Source organism: Epinephelus fuscoguttatus, linkage group LG4, assembly GCF_011397635.1.
Source record: "Epinephelus fuscoguttatus linkage group LG4, E.fuscoguttatus.final_Chr_v1".
In the NCBI taxonomy this organism is placed as follows: Eukaryota; Metazoa; Chordata; class Actinopteri; order Perciformes; family Serranidae; genus Epinephelus; species Epinephelus fuscoguttatus.
Window position 1 is genome coordinate 10,504,176 of NC_064755.1, and position 23,534 is coordinate 10,527,709.

General features: G+C 41.0%; 1 protein-coding gene across 1 annotated transcript in view; it reads left to right on the forward strand.

The window, feature by feature from the left end:
* The first annotated feature begins 425 nt into the window (after positions 1-425).
* The window catches only part of parvaa (parvin, alpha a), a 31,474-nt gene continuing 8,365 nt past the window's right edge, over positions 426-23,534 (forward strand). The window contains exons 1-8 of the mRNA XM_049574980.1: positions 426-817; positions 7,888-7,977; positions 11,220-11,290; positions 12,224-12,326; positions 12,504-12,644; positions 19,431-19,546; positions 19,906-19,964; positions 23,462-23,481. Coding sequence (XP_049430937.1) covers positions 682-817; positions 7,888-7,977; positions 11,220-11,290; positions 12,224-12,326; positions 12,504-12,644; positions 19,431-19,546; positions 19,906-19,964; positions 23,462-23,481 — 736 coding nt within the window. The 5' untranslated portion in view covers positions 426-681. The remainder of the gene's footprint in view (positions 818-7,887; positions 7,978-11,219; positions 11,291-12,223; positions 12,327-12,503; positions 12,645-19,430; positions 19,547-19,905; positions 19,965-23,461; positions 23,482-23,534) is intronic.

A 23,534-nucleotide genomic window follows, 5' to 3' on the forward strand; every position in this document is an offset into this window, starting at 1 on the left:
AAAACGATTTGTGTAAACACACCAAAATATTGTGCAACTTTAAAACAGTTTTGCTAATATACAAAATAAATTAATGATGAAAAATTAAAAAAAAAAAAAAAAAAATAGATTGTGTGCGTAAATTGCAGATCTGGAAGCATAAAATTGAGATTTTATGAGAAACATTTTGTTTTTGCAAAATAGTTTTTTGAGTTTATTTTTTTTTTCTTTTTGCATTTATAGAAGATGTTTATATTTGCAGATTACACTGGATTATCACTCTGTTCACACAAATAATATTGGGTACAATGTAAGAAGTTATTCACACTGCCATGTCACCCATGTAACATGTAGCTATTCAAACACTTTGCAAAGCACGGCCTCTTGTGGTATAACCATATATTTACTTCCACTTTTTGGGACCCTCCGCTCCTACTGGTACCCCTCGGCCACAGTGGAGCCTCCACTTCCCACGGCCAGCAGCCCTCCTCCTCTTCCTCCTCCTCCTCCTCCTCTTCCTCCTCCACAGAGGAGGGGCTACCCTTCAGCCAACTTCGGGAGAAAATGTCTGGAATTCCGTTTCCGCTTTAGGGAGTGGACGGTGATTTTTTTTTTTCACTTGACTTTCCAACCAACTTTCATTTCCACGACCACTCGGACAGTTTAGTGTGAACTGTCCCGGATTAAATCACCGTCACCACCATGGCTTCTTCGCCTCAGAAGTCCCCGTCCTCTCCGAAATCTCCGACGCCCAAATCTCCGTCCTCCAGAAAGAAAGATGACTCTTTCCTGGGAAAACTTGGTGGAACTTTGGCAAGAAGGAAAAAGGCAAAAGAAGGTAAACAGCTCGCGAAATAACGAGTCAGAAACGGGCGGAAACGATGTCGGCTCGATGTATGGTATTGTTTTCAGAAGTAACAATGAAAATGTTGAGTTATAACACTTTGTTGCATCACAGCAGTCTTTCAGTGTAGCAACAGTCCCCACAAGTTTAACATTAACGTACTACGCACCTAAATTTCTAAGAGCAAACACGTCTAACATTAATTTACACTTAAAATTCAGCTTTGAACATTTATTTATAACAAAGGAACACCATAAACTACAACGTGTGGCTACTTGTGTGTGTTTTCATGGCCGCGGGCTGCGTCTGTCGCCATGTAAGGTATTGAATCCGCTACTACTGTAATAAGTGAGGAATGAGGCACGAGTAAACACAGGCCCGTCACAGACTGAGACAGCAGGCTCCTCCAACACCCTCCCTGCTTTCACAGACACTGTGGGAACACAAGCCGTAACATTGCATGGTTGATTCCCAGAGCACGGTCAAAGGTCACGGTCAGATACAGAACAGCAGCTCTGGTGCTCAAAGGGATTCATTCCTGCTTGTGCACACTCAGCACACACCTCACTTTGCCTAACAGTAGTTATAAACCCTGCTGTGTTGGACTTTCACAACCAAGGTGGTGCTGTAAATAGGAATCCTCCAAAAGTCTCAGTTCAGTTTATAGCCCTGGCAGGGCTGATTGGGGAATACAGCAGGCTTCAGAGAGCATGGCATTCATTGTTAAAGGCCAGGTTTTATCATCAAATGAGAAAGGTCTCTTTCAATTGGATGATTACTTTGTGTCATTCAGGATACTGTTGCACAGCTGAGCCCCATTTTTTGTTGCCTTTGTCTACAGGACATGCATGCAATCACATTACATTCATGCTGGCTCGTATTCACCGCACATACACGTATACACCGAGTGCCCCACGATTTGATGGAAAACGTGGGCTGGCCGCAGTCGTGGAGATCATTGATTAGATTTAAGTCCTTGTGACGTTTATGGCAGTCTCTGCGTGTGCTGGCGAGAGAGAGGGCAGGAGTAAAGGCAGGATGGAGAAGGAAAAGGGGGTAAGGGAAGAGAAAATGAGCTGTAGGATGGGGACGAGATGGGATGAAAAGAGAGGAGAAGGTCAGAGGGTTTGAGAGCATTAGTGAGGGCTGTGCGATGCATACAGACGGACACAGACTGTGTGCAGTGTGGTTGTAGTGCACACAGAAAGTAAGGCACATAAATGAAGGGAGGTAATAGGTCATTTTATTCCTCTGTGGAAAATAGAATCAAAGACAGTATTAATATTGGGATCAGGTGTTTTATCTGAGACTTGTGCGCTCAGCCTGTGGAGGATGAGTTGCAGGGGAGGAAGCTGGTCCTGCTAGCCAGGCGAGAATGCTTGAAACAGGGGGACGGAGGCAGACAGACATGGGCTGTGGAGCACTCTGCCCTCCAGGTAGGACATCAGCATGCATTCTTTCCTCACATTTAGGCGTCACGCTGGAGACGTGTTCCTGATTGATGTTGCTTTTTATTGTTAACCTTATTCAAATAAGCGCATAGATACATACTCTCATTTTATGACACTGGCCCAGAGGGGGAGGAGTGATGTACAGGGAGGATACTGAGGATGCCTGCGATACGTTTTCTGTCTGCTTATAAGACTAACAACAAATCAAATCTGCTCTGAGCACCTACAATGTGTGAATAGAGGTGAGCACATTTTTTTAACACTCAAACTGATAGAAAAATGTCACAGCAGACTTGATTGACATATCAGTGTGAAAATGCAGCTGGTGAGTAAGTTGACTGGTCATTACACCTTCATATTGGATGTAAATATACCCATAAGGCATCATCCTAACGCCCGACCTTGGTTCCTATATAATTGCTCATCCATAAATAGCACAAGTGATAATTACAGTAATATGAGATCATGCTAATTGGTATGGTGTTATTGTATCACAGCTATACCTCATGAGTCTGTAATTTGCCAGCCACTGACAGTAACTATAAAAGGTTTTGAACCCCCCTTAATGCACTTATCTGCCCAACATTGTTCCATTGTTTTTTCTTTCTTCTGTTATCAATGCACAAAACAATATCTAGCTGCCCACATGTCTTATAACATAAAAATACTTCACATGGTGAGTAAAGAGTAATTATGTGCCCACAGGATGTGCAACACTGCTGTTTGAGTATGCCATTTATCTTTAATGTGAGGTACTGGGGGAAAAAACTAATTAAATTCTTTAAACCAAATTCCATCCATATCCTGGAAATTGTGGACGTGTGTTGTGTACATACATAGAATGCCAATCCCTGGTTCTTTTATTTTTCTGTTTGCTCCACCCAGCACATCAGTAACCCTACATAAATAGTTGTTTTCACGATCAAATTCCGTCTTCATTAAATTGAAACTTTGCTGGAGGTAAAATTCTTTAGCTTTGATTATAGTGCATGAGGCTGTTGTACCTTTTGTTTCTCAGCTGAATTAATTTCAGGGTGATTGAATGTGAAATGATTCCATATTTACTGCTATGTCTCTCCATCTTGTGTGCTTACTTGGGCGGCTCCAGCATGCAACAAATCTCAGCTGGGCTGCATAGAAATAGTCTCTCAAATTAGGTTATATCAATCCTCTTTTAGTTTACTTGGCTGAAGTGTTTTAGAGTGGGACAGTGTAACTTTTGGGAATAATCTTTCTCTTACAAATACAGGTGTCCCGAGCCAATCCCAAGTACTTACATCTGGGTCAATACTGTAATGGATCATATTACCCAAAATAAAGTTGATCAGAATCTGTCCTTTCCTTTACTGAACTTTAAGCTGGTACTGAAAGTTGCTTTCACCGGATAAAATTGAACGTCGCTGGTGGCTGACCATATCAGCTATCAATAACTTGGCTGTTGTTGACAGTGGTGGGTGGTAATGAGTTACGTTTACTCTGTTACATGTACTTCAGTAAAATTTTCAATAAATTGTACTTTTTAGAGTAGCTGTTTTGCAGAATAGGCTAATCATTACTCTTACTGGAGTACATCAACAGCCTATATGTAGGCCCTACATCTACTTTGTTAAATTGGGCTACACACTTCTGTCTACTTTTACTGATACATTTAGCTATAAATAATTTTTATATTCCGCTGAGCTCACCTGCATGACACCGATTATTAAACAGCGAGCGATAAGATAGCCTGTGGTCACAGCGCAGTGGACTACATACAGTACATCCTCAGTGCAGCATCTCAGTGCAGAAAGAGGAGCATCTGTATTTTTGACTTTATTGAAAATCATACCGTCAGGATTTCTGAGTATCCTGGTCTACCGAAACACTGTGAGACTGCTCAAGCCTATTTAGGATGCCCGAGGTGAGTAGCCTGGTTCCAGACCATAGACCCCGCCCACTCAACTGAGTAGGCCTGCATCTCTGGTGTGGCATACTGCAATGAATTTGCGATTTATCTCGTCCAAAAGATGGAAGGACCAATGAATGCTGGGGGTGGGGGCGGGGGCGGGTCTAGCCAATCAGCGCCATGCTGATGTCAAGCTGTCCGCCGGTGGGTAACTGGTGAGGATAGCAACAATGGCGGCCGCTACAGATCCTACAGACCACATTAACAATGCTATCGAGGTATTTCGCCACTATTCGCGTTAATGAAGGACCAAATTAAGGAAGCTGCTAAGCTGGATTTAACAGCGATGCAGCTGGGCGTGCATGACAACGGAGACATTTTAAACGGGCAATACTCGCTTGTTTTCGGCACCCCCGAGGCATGGATACTAATGACGTCAGATTCTGGGTGAGTTGTTGATCTCTACTGATTGGTTAGGGAAAAATCAAATTCCCTCCCCCTTGTAAATCGCCTTCAGTGGAGGCGATGTTAGACTGAAGGTTCTGGGAGCTTCAGTCTGACACTCAGGCTACAAGGTGAGGGCTGTGTGCATAAAGTTCCGGTGCACTGCAGATGTGTATTGCAAATTTCAGGTTCATATTTGTACTTTAAGTTTCTACAAGTAGCCTACATGTTTACATGCTTTAATGATCAAAAAACATTTTATTTTCCTCATACTCATTTTTTTAACTATTTTTTTTTTCCAGGATGGCAAAGGCATGACCCACCTTTGCTCCCTCTGATTGGCTAATATTCAGTGCCTTTGTTGGATGGATAGGGTTAGGGTAAGAATATCAGGGTAAGCCAATCACAGGCAGGATAAGGGACCGTACACATGTCGCGTCTTTAGCAGCCTGGAAAACGCAAGGTTAGGTGCATGGTACTACGTTTGTGCCTTCTTTGTGCCAGCTTTCAAGAGCACATTGGTAGGTTGCATCTGAGGTTGATAAGCAACCGGAGCAAGCATCATATAGCCTATTCACCTAAAATCCTGAGTGCAGAGCCGATCTTCTTCCACTCACTGTTTGTTTGTAGGCCTATCATCCGTGAGACAGATAAAAAGCTCTGGCAGCACTGCGCCAAAATGATCAACTTTTCCATATTTACACAGACTGATATTTACGAGAGAAGGAAAAGATACGTCAGCTGTGATTGGTTGACTGTCGTCACATGACTTGTGGTGCACGCTGCTGCATTCCAAAAGTTGAACTCTGTTTATCTCAAGGCGCAGCTGTCGCGCCCTGGAAAATAGCTGCTTGGGAATGTGTGCGCACCGCTCTGGCGTCACTCTGGCATCACTCTGATGTTTGTGCACGCCTGCTGTGCGTCTACATCGAAAACCATGAATTTGAGGTCACAAAAATCACAGTATGTGTATGGCCCCTGAGGCAGAGTAGTTAATGCCTTTGCCATCCTAGGGGGAAAAAAACCCCTCACCTCCCAAAAAAGCCCACTCTGCTATGAATGGTCAGTGTTTCCGGGTCTTCTACGTCTCAGCATCTCTGCTCTGTCAGTGTAGCTGGGAAATGACTGTAACGGAGAATCGCGGCACTTCCTTCACTGTAAAAATCACCAATAAAATCTTTTAAATCAACTGGGCATGTTCCAGCAGGAATATGATCTGAAATTGGGGAAATTATCAACACTGGCAGCTAAGATTACATGTTTCCCTGACTTTAGCATGTAGCAACGTGTAAGCAACATAATAAAAACGCTTGTCGTAGTGTGCCAGGAACATATGACCACAGAAGAAACCATTGGAAACAGAGTATTCAGAGTGGTCTGAAGCCTTAGGTTTCTGCTCACAGGAATTACCTCATTATTTGAAACTTTGGCCATGTTTAATATAAACATCGGACATTTTAACATCACATGACAGAAAATAGGGAACGCATAATAGGTCCCCTTTAAAGGGATAGTGCACCCAAAAATGCCATATGCCGAGGGAGGCTCTGGTGAAGTTTTAGAGTCCTCACAACACTTACGGAGATCCAAACAACTTTTTATGTCAGGGCTTCAGGACACTTGGATCACTACGGACGAGCAGTATGGAGATATTTTGTGGTTCAATGTGTTCTTGGACGTTTTAATCTGGGTCACCGTCAGCCATTAGGTGTGCAGTTGTGCTGCTACCCACTTCCCCCTTGGATCTCTGCAAGTGTTGCGAGGACTCTAAAACTTCACCAGAGCCTCCCTCGGCATATGGGTGAGTAGACAATGGCTGAATGTTTATTTGTTTGGGTGCACTATCCCTTTAACTAACGTGAAACATAATTTGTATATCTGCCACAGAATTACTGACTGGTATTCTTACTGGGATAGACTGAAATAAGTGCAACATTCATGCATACGTAAACCCAGCTGTCTTGAATTCATAACCTCTAAGTAGTATTGCTCATATTTTTACTTTTCATGCAAGATCCTTTCAACACAGAATGAAAAGAGTGAGGCATGTGTCACTCACAGATGTAGGAATATTCTGGTACACCTCTGTGTGAGGTGATATGAGTGTGCTTGTGCAGACATATAGCACATGCAAGCACTTGTGGATGGTGTTGATTAAGAGGATGTTGTTCCAGTGAACACAGAGAAATGCACAGGATGTTCACTCCATGCTTTCAGCACACACACACACACACACACACACACACACACACACACACACACACACCCACACACAGTCTGACACAGAGATCAGCAGTGATCAAGCCTCTTCAGGTATCTGACACGCTGAGAAGAATGGCATGCTGGGCTTCTGTAAAGCCCGCTGAGAAGCAGGAAGCAGCACCGCTCTGTGTTTGTCTGACGTCAAGAGGCTCTCGATGGAGGGTCTGCTAATGGTTGTTTGTGGAATCAAGGGAACATTTAGGGAGCCGTCCAAACTACTGCTGAAGTGATCACTGCAAGTGATTATTATACAAGGAGGTGTTCTGTCTTTGTCTCAGCTGATGTGCTTGTCACATAGCAATTATTCAATTGACTGGCATTTTAAGGGGCTTCAGTGGAAGACATGTCACATGGCCTTGTTCTGGCTGCATTTGGCCACGCATTTGCTCTTGCGCTTGTGGTTAGCTTTGTTAACTTTGATTTCTTTACTAGTGTTTTTGTGTGTATTTCAGGCTATTTATATAATTGATAGATAATTTAGGTCATTTATCAAGAAAAACAGCCGAACAATCACTGGTTTCAGCTTCTCAAATAGGATAGGATCAAGATTAGGTGTTTTTCTGTTTTTATATGATTGTTCATACATGAATATCCTTGGAATTTTGACTATTAGCTGAATATAGCAAATGATTCGAACAGGCATAATTTAGGTCTCTTGGAAATCGTGATGGGATTTTATAGACTATGATTACTTCTTTAATTAAAAAATATAATTGACACAGTAATAATAGAAAACATTAAAGTTCCAACCCTCATTAACAGGCACTTTTTTGTTTTATTTTGAGTTGATCCCACATCCTGCTTCAATAAATATTCACGAGAGCACCAAGTGTGTACTAAACTGTTTTGATCTTTTCATGGAATTTTTGGCTATAATAATATTGATATAAAATAGAGGAGGAGTTGAAAATCACAGAAAGGTCAACAAAAATTCAAGTAGTGTCCTATAACGTGCCTGACGTCTTCATTGTTTACCTGATCTAAATGAATCTGATGATAATGTTTGTGTTTCTTTCTCGTAGTGTCTGAGCTTCAGGAAGAGGGGATAAACGCCATCAACCTGCCTCTCAGCCCTTCCCACTATGAGCTGGACCCTGAGGACACCATGCTAGGTAAACAGCTGCACTCACAGTCCTTCATATACACATTCAGATACATTTGCTTAAAGGTGTTTGCTTTAAGGCCATTGGCTGGATTTTTGAATGTATTTACAGTATTTATTTGAAACATTTTCAATTTTAGTTTTTATCGCTTGACATTTTGAAGTATTTATGTACTCTTTTTTCTTCTGCAGACTATTTAGCAACAACATTTAGCAAATCAGAAGATAATTAAATAAGTATCTTAATGACATAAGCCGAGAGAGCTTAGTAGCTCAATAGTCAATATCCAAAAACATGTCTTGGTAGCCTTCTTTAAGTCTAAAGAAGAGCATTAGCTTGAAACGTCACTTGTGGAAGAGGAGCTACAGTGTGCGGACCTTTCTTTATGTTACCTGAAACGGTATTTGGATGTGTGTGACTACCACGCATTGCCTGACTTTGTCAGACCAAATCCCAATGCAAATTAGTTTGGAACCTCTTGCTTCATTTTTGATTTCCAAGTGGTGTTGTCAATGGCCTTTGACCAAAATACCTCTGAATGCAACTTGATAGACCCACAACCAATTAGAGCAACAAAACGTGATTTGAAGATAAAAGGTGATTTTACTCATTCTGCTAACATACAGTACAGGCCAAAAGTTTGGACACACCTTCTCATTCAATGCGTTTTGTTTATTTTCATGACTATATACATTGTAGATTCTCACTGAAGGCATCAAAACTAAGAATGAACACGTGGAGTTATGTACTTAACAAAAAAAGGTGAAATAACTGAAAACATGTTTTATATTCTAGTTTCTTCAAAATAGCCACCCTTTGCTCTGATTACTGCTTTGCACACTCTTGGCATTCTCTCCATGAGCTTCAAGAGGTAGTCACCTGAAATGGTTTCCACTTCACAGGTGTGCCTTATCAGGGTTAATTAGTGGAATTTCTTGCTTTATCAATGGGGTTGGGACCATCAGTTGTGTTGTGCAGAAGTCAGGTTAATACACAGCCGACAGCCCTATTGGACAACTGTTAAAATTCATATTATGGCAAGAACCAATCAGCTAACTAAAGAAAAACGAGTGGCCATCATTACTTTAAGAAATGAAGGTCAGTCAGTCAGGAAAATTGCAAAAACTTTAAATGTGTCCCCAAGTGGAGTCGCAAAAACCATCAAGCGCTACAACGAAACTGGCACACATGAGAACCGACCCAGGAAAGGAAGACCAAGAGTCACCTCTGCTTCTGAGGATAAGTTCATCCGAGTCACCAGCCTCAGAAATCGCAAGTTAACAGCAGCTCAGATCAGAGACCAGATGAATGCCACACAGAGTTCTAGCAGCAGACCCATCTCTAGAACAACTGTTAAGAGGAGACTGCGCGAATCAGGCCTTCATGGTCAAATAGCTGCTAGGAAACCACTGCTAAGGAGAGGCAACAAGCAGAAGAGATTTGTTTGGGCCAAGAAACACAAGGAATGGACATTAGACCAGTGGAAATCTGTGCTTTGGTCTGATGAGTCCAAATTTGAGATCTTTGGTTCCAACCCGTGTCTTTGTGAGACGCAGAAAAGGTGAACGGATGGATTCCACATGCCTGGTTCCCACTGTGAAGCATGGAGGAGGAGGTGTGATGGTGTGGGGGTGTTTTGCTGGTGACACTGTTGGGGATTTATTCAAAATTGAAGGCACACTGAACCAGCATGGCTACCACAGCATCCTGCAGCGACATGCCATCCCATCCGGTTTGCGTTTAGTTGGACAATCATTTATTTTTCAACAGGACAATGACCCCAAACACACCTCCAGGCTGTGTAAGGGCTATTTGACCAAGAAGGAGAGTGATGGAGTGCTGTGGCAGATGACCTGGCCTCCACAGTCACCGGACCTGAACCCAATCGAGATGGTTTGGGGTGAGCTGGACCGCAGAGTGAAGGAGTGAAGGCAAAGGGGCCAACAAGTGCTAAACACCTCTGGGAACTCCTTCAAGACTGTTAGAAAACCATTTCAGGTGACTACCTCTTGAAGCTCATGGAGAGAATGCCAAGAGTGTGCAAAGCAGTAATCAGAGCAAAGGGTGGCTATTTTGAAGAAACTAGAATATAAAACATGTTTTCAGTTATTTCACCTTTTTTTGTTAAGTACATAACTCCACATGTGTTCATTCATAGTTTTGATGCCTTCAATGAGAATCTACAATGTAAATAGTCATGAAAATAAACAAAACGCATTGAATGAGAAGGTGTGTCCAAACTTTTGGCCTGTACTGTATATTTGAAACAACAGGAAAGCCCAAATCCATTTTTCGACTTGTTGATCTTAAAAATGCCCCAATGGTCGTCTTTACAGTCATCGTCTCAAACACACGTTATATTGGACAGTTGGGACTGGCCTGTCAGATCTCAAGGTGCTGGAAATCTGTCCAAATTGGAGGAGGACCAGATGCATCTGCCACAGCTAATAAAACATGAGCTCTGAGATTTGTCTGGTTTCCAGGCAACATTCTTGGCTTGTACTAAAAAAATATTTAAAAGTCAGTGCTTATTCAGCAAAAGATGCTGGTCATTGATTGCTGGCTAAAGGATCTTTTTACATGCAAACATATACGTCCATATTCAGTATGTCAGATTTGGCCATAGCGCCAGCTATAGTGTTGGAGTGCAATGATAGAAGCATTTTGTACTCAGCAGTGGACACATCACTTGAGTGATCTGAGGACATGGTGTGTGGACAGGAGCAGCAGACATGCTAAGACCATACAGTGCTCAACAATAAGGGTTGCCTGAATGCCCAGGGCAAGTAAAATTCCACATTGGGCTAGTAAATCTAGCAGCTTACTTGCAAAATCGGTGAAGTGGTCCATAAAGAATTGAACACATCGTTATTTCTGGAGCTGATAATAGAAGTAGCTAAGGAGTGAGCCATCTTGCTTCCACTTCATCCCTATTGCGAGTTGCACGTGTGCAGTACTGAAAATGGCAGCTGGTAAAGCCAAAGTTTATGTGCAGAAGCGCGAGTGAGCAATGACTATAATGCACAGATTATGTTCGGAGTTTTTTTTACTCTTTTCGGTATGGAGTAGTCTCATAATGTTGCTCCGTAACTTGGTAACTTTAAAATAAAAGCTTTTCTGCAACGCATATTTTATTAAATTAAGCTAATAAATGCTATTTTTGTGTGGGTTCTGTTGCTATTCTCCCTCACTTCCGAATTAAATGTTCTGTCTTACCTCTAACATTTATCCTGTTTGTGCCCATCCATTAGAGGAGAATGAAGTGCGCACCATGGTGGACCCCAACTCCAAGAATGACCGCAAACTGCAGGAGCTCATGAAGGTAAAGCTCAAATGACTTAACCAGCAGGTATCTTTGACACACTTTAATGTAAATTTCTGTAGTCCTGCATCACTTTATAGTTTGCAACAAAGGACACAAATAATTTAAAATAAAGAGCTGATATATAGTGTGAAAAGTGTACTGGTTGGGTCAGCGTTTCTGCTGAGGTTTTTGAGTCATCAAGCAAATCTCATAGCACATCTCATCACACATGCAACACCTAGCCTACTTTAAAACTTGAGGTAGCAGCATGGTGCCCTGGAGCAGGCATCAGCTCCAGGAACAAGCGCATAGTGAGGACTGGAGCAATCACTGGAGTCAAACAGGCAAATTCTTAAGGAGAACTTTTGTTAGGCTCCCAAAGGCCTCAGATTGGGGAAACGATTTACGTCTCAGCAGGACATTCATCCTCAGAATATCGCCTAATCAACACTGGTCAGGCTTGAAAAAGGTCACCGTGTTCTTGAGTGATCCAGCAACAGCTCAGACACAAATTCCATTGAAAATCTTTGAAATGACTTGAAAATAGCAGTTCATAGACATGCAGCTGGATTATTGGTACATTTGCAAGAGACAGCAAAAGATAGCCCTAAATCCACCAGGTGGAAAGGGCAGACCATTTAAGTAAGTGTATGCTATACTAAGTGATTTCTTTAGGTGGTCCTCTTTTTAGGAGGCCAATATACATTAATTAAATGTTTAATAGCACAATGTTCCACTTCAAAGTTCACATCTTCTAAACTAGCACTTTCTTCACTATCCATGCTGCTTACATTGTTAATGAACGGTGTGCTTGGGGCATGGGGGCAAAAGAACATAGATGGACCGGCCCTTTTAATAATACATGCTTGTTACTTCAGTGTATTCAAAGGTAACTTTCAGTCAAGTTGTAATTATGAGTGATTTTTTTTTTTAAAAATTCTGTCCGTGTAGGTGTTGATCGACTGGATAAATGACGTTCTGGTGGGGGAGAGGATCATTGTGAAGGATCTGGCTGAAGATTTGTATGATGGACAGGTGCTGCAGAAACTGTTTGGTAAGGAGCTGAACCATGTTTATGCCACTAAAACACCAAACTAAACTTGGCCTTACAAAGAGGTAGACATTAAATCCATGCTGAACAACAGGTTTCATCATTGAAAATTGTACATGTTTGTAAATATTAAGTTGAATATTCATTTGTCTGTGTCTCTGCCTGTGTCTTGTGCTTCAGAAAAGCTGGAGGGTGAGAAACTGAACGTGGCAGAGGTGACCCAGTCGGAGATCGCCCAGAAACAGAAGCTGCAGACTGTTCTAGAGCGCATCAATGACTCGCTCAAACTCTCCACCAGGAACATTCGCTGGAATGTTGACTGTAAGGACAGTTTCTAATATTTCATTTTTTACTTTGTATGGACAGTTTCAAACTTGACAACTTAAATCATTTAAATGGGTCCCTTTGTATTTCCTGTTGATGTGGTTTGCAGTGTATGGCTGTGTCTGAAATTTCATACTAACCTGTTATTTAGTTGGTTAAAAACCTTAGTATGAAACGAACAGTATGTGAATTGCATATTATTTCAGATGAAATATTACAGAATGCAAACACTGGACATTACACCAGGATAAATACAGTATCTCACAGTTCAGTGCGGTAGAGGTCAACAGTTGTAACGGATAGCGACCAAGACAGCTCTGTTACGTCAATAATGCTTCAATTTTAGCATAAATATGTAAAAAGCTTAAGGTTTCACGCTGCTAGGTGTAACATAGTTTTAAAATGAGTTTTAACTCACCAGTAGAGCTTAGATTGGCACGGGTTACCATGGTTACGCATCACCATGTCCCCTAACTAATCACTAGAGACCAACGAAGCCACCTGAATCTAACATAAGTTTTAAGTCCACACTGGCGTGTAGCCATGACAGCATACCTGTTTTGCTGGCCTTTTAAGAGAGGAGCGGAGGGAAATAAAAACAAACTAAGATGTTGGGCGATATTGAGAAGGCATGATGATTTAGAACAGCCTTGATAGCAGCGTCTGTCTTGTCTATAGTGCTCACTATTGTTGTTAGTACTCCTTATAGGCTGTTGCACACCGCTTGACAACAGCTTGATGACAAAGTCGTCCCACCTGTGGTGCTGACTGGCTAATTGAGTCCCACTGCAGCGCACATTGGCTGTTTTTTAATTAAACCGAGAAACCACTGTTTTAAGTCACAATGCCGGATGAATCAATCAACTCAGAGGAGTAGGCGGACCCTGGCAAGCACATAAAGCCTTACAGCCCCATTTTCATGGTGCTACCACTTTGTGCAGCGCTTTAACAGTTTGGCAGTTTGTTGAAATTGTGTTTTAGACTGCACTTAGAGTAGATGTTTGTTTCTGGTGCACAGTCACTTTGCTGCTAGTCTGGTGATATTATCAAGTATAACAAACTAAATCCTCTGAGCCAATATGCAGCAGTGACAGAGTAATGACAGTGTTAACCTTATATACAAATGAACCATTTTAATAAAACACTCTCCAACTAGTAGATGCATCAAATTGTGGGTAAAGCAGGAGCCATGCTAAATCAGACTGCATTTAACTATAGCCAAATGAGTGATTTCTTGCAGAATCTGTTGTCTATTGCTGTGTCATGCTGAATCATAAGCTTCTGCTTCAGTTCATTAAATTCCTGCAGCCATCTGAAGGCAGCAGGACACAAACAGTATGTTGATAAATCTGCAGCCTCTGATTCGAGAGGCTGAGCACAGTGCCATTACATACGGCTGTCCACTCTGTTTACCTTCATTAAATCATGTGCAAATGACACCAGGCTGCTACTGAATAACCACACACACCTCTACACACAGCAGACTAACTCATAACTCTGTATTCTGTTGTTTATGCAAGACAACGTTGGGTTACAGGGGCTCATCAGCCCTGTGTGTTGTTGCCTCCTTTTTAGCTTTCTGTTGTTTTTTTTTTGGAAAGTTGGTGATACATGTTTTATTCTAGGGCGCTGCTGTGTCATGACCATCTATGATGTTAGATACAGTAGAATTATGATTGAAATAGCATTGGATGGATGTGGTCACATAAACCAAAAAAAAAAAGAAAAAAGAAAAAAAAAAGACAACAGTATGATTACCTGAAGAAGAGTCTTTCCATTTGTTGATCTGTGGCAGCTGTGGCTCAGGAGCTAGAGCAGGTCATTCAATCCCCAGCTCCTCTGGTCCGCATGTTGAATTATCCTTTGGGCATTATACTACATTTGGTGTCTGAGTATGTATAAGATGAGTACACCATGTATGGTAGCCTTGGCCACCACCAGTGGGTGAATGTGACATGTAGTGTTAAAGAGCTTTGAGTGGTCGTGAAGACTAGAAAGGTGGTGTACAAATGTGGGTCCATTTGATTGACTCAACTGTTTTAGAGCGATGAGACCAGTTATGTGACTGGCTGATGGTGATTTATCGACCACCATACCCTCTCATCTGTATTCCACATCATCTAGTCCGTGCACCCACAACCTACAGCTTTGTGCTTGTTGTACTGCTTGCACAATTAAGATAAGATCCTTGGACCGATGTGCTGATATTTGTTCTAATGTAATTGTAATGAAGAAATTATTAAGTGGGTGGTCAAATATCGTGTACATACAGTAGGTGACCTGTTAATGTTTGACAGGGTTAGGGATGCCCAGCTACCCCCTGTTCAGTGTCTTACTTGACTTATGATTCAGTGACTCAGAGCCATTTCCCTGGAGTTGTAACTGATGTATGATTTCATGTGACAAATACATTTTTAGATTGATATGAAATATTTTCTGTGCCCTCAGTTTTGGTCTGAATGGCTATGTTAGCTGAAAAGCTGCTAACACATAATAGGAATTACTAATTGCCTGCTAATGGAAATTAGTATTGCAGTTGTTTATCTGAACAAACAATCCATTTACTTTGCATACTCAACATAAAACAACATATATGCTGATACCTACAAGCATGTATTTCCTCTTCTCTGTGGAGACAAACAAATAGCTGCTGACCTCACATTGCTTAGTTTGATATAGGTATTATGATTCCAGTCCAGCCCATTCACATTGACTTTTTTGCTGTCTCGTCCCAGTCATGTGATGAATAGTTATATTAGCCCCTTTCACACTGCCAGATTTTCCGCAAATGTTGGGCCGTTTTGCTGGCCAGCTGCGAGTGTTTAGACACACAGAGGCGGAATGGGGAGTTGATCCAAGGTGCCCAATTTTCTGCCTCGTAGGGTAGTCATATTGGCGGAACCCTTTTAGTTTAAACAGACCGAGGCGGCCTTCCGCAACGGGAGGGGCTGTTGATGACGCTGCACGTGCGAGCCACTGGCGGTGGATAAACAGGAAACAGCTAATAGCAGGAATTAGCAAGAGGGAAACGCAAACCTGACAGACACTGTAAAGATGTGCAACTGGGGAGACAAGGAATTGCGCGCCCTCCTTCCATCCTGACAAAAATCACGACATCTACTGTCTACATTTTTCTTTTTAGAACACACCATGTGAAATTACTTTGCTCTGATTCACTTATTTCACTGACTGTTGTCTCACGTTTCTTTCCCAAACTCATTCAAGTTGGAATGCACAGATTAGATTAGTCGAGTAGCATCATTTGAGATGATCTAATGCATGCATTTGGTCTGTAAATTTCCTGCTCTCTAAACCAGTGCTACAAATGCTGTGCTGGTTAGATTATAAACACTCTATCAAAATGTAATAACTCTTATTAATTTATGGGTATAGGTCTTGGCCTGTATCGGATGGTGTCTGGGTCTGGGCCTGGGGGATGGAGAGAGATGGCAGGTTAACAAGGGGAACACATTTTGGTCATTTTGCTTGTCAGGGGGATGGCATCCCACCTCAAATCACTTACTGTGTTTTTATTTATCACGTCTCTCTTTCAAGGGAGTCCTGGTCGTTCGAAGCTCCCTGCATATTCCTGAAAACAGAATACAAAAGAGTGCCATGCTCACAGTTTTACGTACTCTCATCAGCTTTTTCACTTGTATTTTGACTTCTCCAACAAAGGTGGAAATTATAATATTAACAATTGCTGCATTGCTTATTGTATTACCTGCTATATCATTTATAAGTTGAAATGTCAGCTGGGAGATTCCTCAATAGCTGTGGTCATGAGAATTTTGGGATATTAAATGGGATCATGAGCCAGACGATATAGTGAAACCCTGCCTTATTATTATTTTGAATCTCCACCTGGATTTCCCCGCAGCAGAGTTGGCTTTGTTATTAGTTGAGATAATAATAATTTTCAAACAGAATAACATCCATAACGAAAGGTTTTAATGACATCTATCCATAACATCTCATTGAAGAATAAAGAATCAAACTCTTAGTATGACAGTCATTGTTCCCCTCATGCATGGAGAGTAGTCCCTACATGCCAGGTTGTTCTAAGACCTCCACTTAAAGGATTTATGTCTGAATGGACTTGTCTTACCGTTGGATTAATATCCCTCTTATTGAGCTGTAAGCTTTGGATTTAGAACAACAGTGGATGTAGTCATGCATGTCAATAGAGCTCTCCACCTCTCCTTTGATGGCAGTCTTTTATCTGACACAGGGAGTAATAATTATTATCAGGCTCCCAGCACACTGCCTTTTACTTATGTCATTAGCTGTAATATGTATATGAGATATAAGAGAGAGGGAGGTGAAAATGGATGTGAGGCAAGTGGCTAAGGAGCGGAATACTGTATAAGTGGGGTAGAAAAATGAATGACACGAAACACGAAGAAAAGCTTTAGGATAAGGAACAGAATTGATTTTGTGAGAGTAGTGCACTAGAGAAAGGCCATATCAAATTAATTTACTTCAAACCAAATAATCTGACATTCTTAAATGCACCTCTGGTAGAAGTTTGTCCTTGAAAGCTATTTGTGTGAGATGTCTTCAAAATTGTTAAAGAGCACAGTGAATAACATGCAGTGTAATTGATTTTGCGGTCCTTTTATTTGAGGAGCTCTCTTTTAATCAATTCACTTTTGTTTGTCCCTTCTTTCATTCCCTATTCAGAGGCTTTAGAAAAACACTTTTTTCCTGAATCAGAGTTGGCCATCGTTTGGGTTTTAATGGTTCGGATTTGGCTCATTGGTTCTGATTCTTGACGATTCTTGATTCTGATTCTTTGACAGGCGGGGTCAAAACAGGTCACTTGCTTATTTCAAAGGAAAAACTCTTCAACACAATTCATATTTATTCATATTCATTATCAGAGTTCACGTCATACAGTTCATAAAACCTGTAAATTAACTGCATACAGTCTAATTCGGTTGCTGTTTAAAATTATGATTCAGTAATGATCTGCTCATTCTATTTTTATTCACTATACTCTTACTATAACACTGAAAGTAAAGACAGTCAGTCTGATTGGGCCAGTGCCTGAAAAAGTTGATTTTAAAAAATAAATCATTTATGTCATTTTCTAGATATAGATAATTGATTCACGAGAAATGTTACTATGCCTCGCAAATCCCATATAGAGACAGGAGACTGAGGGCTGTGTGCACACAGCAACTGAAGAAGTTGAGAGAATTAAGTCAAGAATGCACAAATTAAAGTTTTAAGAGGGTGGACACCGGACTCTAAACAAAAAAAAGTATAAAAGTATATAGGGAAATATCTTGAAAATGACAGATACCTATTGAAAATATTTACAGCAGCGGGGGGTAAAGCAATCACTTGAAAATAGCTACAAGTTGATCCACCTACAGTAGATAAATTACTTGAAATTATCCAAGAGATTCAGGAGATGGAAAAACTGACCTTTTTACCAAGACTGAGAAGTGGTGTGCTGTGGTGGGGCCCCCTGCCTATAACCCATAACATAGTGTGCCTATTATCTGGATATGATCATGATTATGAATGTCATAATGCCTGGCAATGGTCTTTATGTTCTGCTTTCTTGAAAAAAAGGATCAAATAAAATGGAGGTGTCCAAAAAAAAACAATAGGATTTTAAAATACCTGTACTCTGAGCCGGGCACCACGAAGACTCATGTGCTCGCAAATCTTGTTGATCTTCCCATAGTGTCTAGGAAAAAATACCATCAAAAGAGGGGGAAAAAAAACATTGCTAGGGACATTGAGTCCAGAAAGAGTGCCAAGTTGTGCCAAGGGTGTAGTTGTTACCGGACCAATAAGCAGAATCAAAATGATATTTTTTAGTGATTCATTTGGAATCTGAACTTTAGAAACGGGTTCTTATTTGTAACTGGTTCTCAATGCCCCACTTGATTTCTGACATATTTTGTTTGGATCCTCTTATGTAGTGAGGATGTCAGAGGTTTTATGAAGGCTTTTAGCTTGCTGTCTGTGATTTGACATTGCCATGGGGTACAATCAAAGGCTTGCTTTAGACACTTAATTGATCCTGGTTGTGTATCCAAAGGTAAATCCTATTTGTTCGGTTGACTAAAGACATGTCACTCAGTATGTCTGACTGAACAGGCTCTTTATGACTGACCTTAGGCTACAGTCATTAACCACAAGTTGAGTTGTTCTGCCTTTTTCCTGTATAAAAGCTTGTATTTGTTTGGTGTTTTTTTCATATCACTTCAAGGTATGTGACCTCGTCATATAAAACTTTTAATTCTAAATTCCTGGGGGAATGAAAAATAATAGAAAATATGTAGCTTGTTATTTGTTGGCCACTTGCCTACAGTGAAGCATTCACACAGACTCTTCATTAAAAAATATATCAGAGGGAAAGATTTAAAAAATGTTTTAAAACATTATGAAGTGGATAACATGTACCTATGAACTGCAGGCATGATGGGATTCATTCACTCATTTATTATATTTAAGAATAAATTCTTGGGTAAATCAGTAATAGTGAATGCATCAATGCAAATGTCCATACAATGCTTCATATGCAAACAGGCAACAACCAGCAATGAGCAAATGTAGAAAGGTAATAAATAAATAAGTAACCTGGTATATAGATGGTTACTGGCTTTAATTCTCTTCACAACAGCATATGTAAGTGAAATGGTTGATATTAATTGTATTATTGCTGATTTACATGTACAGTACGTCAACAGCATGTATCATTTATATTATTTGTTCCATAGCTAATACGTTTGTGTGATTCTCTTCTTCTTTTCCTCACGTTAGCGGTTCATGCTAAGAGTATAGTTGCCATCCTGCACTTGCTGGTGGCACTGTCGCAACACTTCAGAGCACCGATCAGATTGCCAGACCATGTCTCCATTCAAGTAGTGGTTGTCCAGGTAGGTGTGACCTTGTTTTTGAAGGCTGTATAATAATAATAATAATAATAATAATAATAATAATACTAATAATACATTTTATTTATAAGCGCCTTTCAGAACACTCAAGGACACTGAACAGCAATAAAACAAAACAACAACAACACAGATAAAAGTATGAATGTACAGTTTATGTCTGCTCTCTTGCATAACAAGACATCGCCTCTGTGGGGAATGTCGGATTTGTAACACCACTCTCCACTGCTGTGAATTCATGTTTGGCTTTTCCCACTTTTTTTCACAAGCTAGTATATTTTTCATATTCAGGAGAATGAAAAAGATCTCACATTTCCAAACTGTCCTCCATTTGTGTCTTTCAGAAAAGAGAGGGCATCCTCCAGTCCAGACAAGTTCAAGAGGAAATCACTGGCAACACAGAGTAAGTACGCTCTGCTGCCTGACTCAGTTCTACACCTCACAAACGCATGTGTAGCATTTAGGGGCTGTATTGACAGACATTAGTGCTGGTGCACTGATAGAGAGCACTGCTGCTAATAGCTCTCTATCACACTGACAAATAGTCTCAAAAGGTCTCATTGGATTGCTACTTTAAAGATCTTTTGAGTATTTTTCCAAGAACATACTGTTCTTCTCCCCCAGTTGTGATAGTGGAGATCTACTTCATTTGCCGAACTATGAATAGTCCCTTTTACACAGAGCTTGCGCAGTAGGACTGCTACAAAGTCCCTTCTTTATGCCGCCTTATCATTTTTACACAGAACCAAACAATGGAGGCATCATGCCACTCTAGTGTGTGATTTAAGACAGCATGCCGGCATACCAAAAACAAAAGAGGTGTGACATGGAAGGGCCATTCATAGTTGTCGTCATAAATACCGTCGTCCTCCCATGTCGGCAAGGTTCCACATGGACCACTGTGTGGATGTCCGCGTGTAGCTCATTTTTTTTGTGATCTTGTGGACGTAAGCATAGCAAGCATGCCGACTGCGCATGCGCCAATCTCTTGCTCCACACTCCAGTCCAGTCCAAAACACTGCTGTAAAGCCAGCTGTGGCTGCCTCACCACTGTGAAGTTAGTTTTAATTTGGATATCCAGCAGACATTCACTCTGGACCCAGCAGCATCACCTTTGTTTGACTTTCACCCAGGTGAAGCAACTGTACTTCTCTGTGGATGTTCAATGCCGAAAGTATGTCTGAGCCTCAACACCACGGCATCAGCCTTCTAGTGTGACATTTAACAGATGCATTAGCAGAGCCATATAAACAATAACAACAGCATAACATGGCAATAACAGTCATTTACCGCCCCTGTTTTATGGTGGCTTACCTCTTCCGCTCAGAGGGTTAGGAGCTCCCAGACCGCATTGTTTTCCCAATATGGGAACATTTTCGGCTACTGTTCTTCATCTTTGAGTTAGCTGCTAACTGGTAACAGCTGCTTTTTAAATCTCGCGGTTGTGGGTCACACATATCACACTTTGTCAAAACATCACACCCGTCCTATCTATGGTCCCGTCCTGCTGGCTGTCCCTTTTACACTTACGACGATTCGGCACTGTTACCTCCGCTACTGGCTTAAAGGCAAGACAACTCTGTCTCCCCATTCAGGGACTGTAGCTTTTGTAAAGAACAGCAAGGCAGAATAACAGCTTGACATTCCTGCCTTGAACAGACTAAATGGCTCATGAATTATGGACACACAATGACAATTGTGACTGAAGCACTCACACACTCATCATAAATATGCAAACATCTGGGGATCAAAGTTAACATTTTTAATTATAGTTTCTTCAAGAGTGTATTTTATTTTTCTTTCAGTTGGAACCAACAAGGTGAAAAAATGCCACTTATGCCTACCATACTCTACGAGACTTAAAAAAAAACTTTTAAAAAGTCTGACATCCTCTCACAGCTAAAGAACAATGTGAGTTTTTAGTCACACACTGTGAGGTTTTGTGAAGACTGGGGATCTTGCAGGGTCACTATTTGCAAGACTACAACTAGATTCCTTTTGAGATTATTTCCTATCCTGCTCCTGGTGAAAATATTACATCAGACTCTCTTTGAAATAAATAAAACATATTAACAATTCCTTATGTGTCCACAGAAACGCAAAACTCCAGAAACACAAGATAGTTAGCGTCATATGTCAACGGTATTCTTGTCAATTTAGCATCAGTATAATCGATCAACATAAACTTTATGTGTACAGACTTTGACTCACTATCAGTCTCTGTTGATTGGCTGGGCTGTTTTCCTGGGAGGAGACTGTAGAAATGAGATGCAAACCATTTCAAAAGATAGGATTTCTTTTGGTTCACATGCAGACTTGAACTGGCGGCCCTCCAGTTTCCAAACGAAGTCCCCATTGATGAAGCTGCTGATACTACTTTTGTAAAATAAAACTGTATTTCTTGGCTGCGTTCAGGGAAGCCTTTGGATCGGGACAAACTGTTATGACTAGTGACACATCAAAGGCGATGTATCATTTTTGTAATACTAGTCATAATACTGTCATAATAACAAAATTGTACTTTTTTTTGGATACATTACTTTGAAAAATGTATTTTTTAAATACAGTCTAAAAAACAACAAAATTAAAGCTGAAATTAAGAAACTATCTGATCAAAGAATATTTTAACAAGACTACTAAGGAGAACAAGGATCTTGACAGTTTTTGATGTTTGATGCAATGGAAACGTTACAATCGGCACAACAAAAGTGCTCATATATACATGCATGTATTTGATACTGAACCTGTCAACAGAATTCACAGCTATGGAGGACCTTGAATATCTTTCTGCAGTCAGGACTGTGCAATACACTTTGCTTTAGATGGACTTTTGGGAGAAATATTGTGCAATGGTGACAAGACAACCATTGTATTTCAACAAGATATGTGATGGCACCTTTAGCTGAAGAATTAGACAATTTAAAACACACACACACACACACACTCTCTCTCACACACACACACTCTCTCTCACACACACACACACTTATTGTCTCCCTGTGAGGCTGTCCTGCAGCCTGACGGCAGCAACGAGGGAGATAACAGCAGGCCAACACACAGGCACACACATTTTGTCATGGTAGATGGATACACTATTAATAACACACACACACACACACACACACACACTCATATGGTCACAGTGGAAATACGGTTATTACCACACCACCAGGACCATTGCCCAGACCTGCCTGCCTTTGCCATCACAGATTACACCATGAACATGTGTGAGAGCGCCTGCCTGTTTGTGTGTGTGTGTGTGTGTGTGTGTGTGTGTGTGTGTGTGTGTGTGTGTGTGTGTGTGTGTGTGTGTGCGTGCGTGTGTGTGCCTGCCATTTCTTGCTGGCCTGCCCATTGCGATATCTCTTCCTCGGGGACACTCACACTGCAGCGTTCCCTTCCCTCCAAAACCACCTGACCCTTTCCAACAACAACATCCTCCAAAGTGCTAACATTGTAATAATAGACAGGAGAGGTCCTCCATTCCCATAGAAAAGCTGCATGTACACAAAGGCACGTCTTCATCCATTGTATCACTACCAAGCGCTATTGTTCTGCTGCTGAGATTATTACATTGTGTTATAGTATTTGCCATTGTGAACGTCCCCGTGATGATGCCCAGGTTATTTAAATACCCAAGGTGTACCTGTGTTTATTGTTAATCAAATTATGATACCGCAGCTACATTATTGTATTGTTATTTCTGTGACATAATCCCTCCATTCTCTACATTCCTCTGTGATTGTACTGGAAGCACTTGTCTGTCTTTCATTTCCCCTTATTTTCTGTGAATATTCAAGTGTGAAATTGTTAATAAGCAGATACTGCCTCCTATTCATGTGTTAACATGTTTGCCTTCTCTTTTTGCTCTCGTTTTCTTTTCTCTCATCTGTCTCTCAGGGCTTTCTCTGGCAGACATGGTACGTCCTCATAAAGAAGAGTGTATTGAACAATATTTTTCTTTTCAGGAATA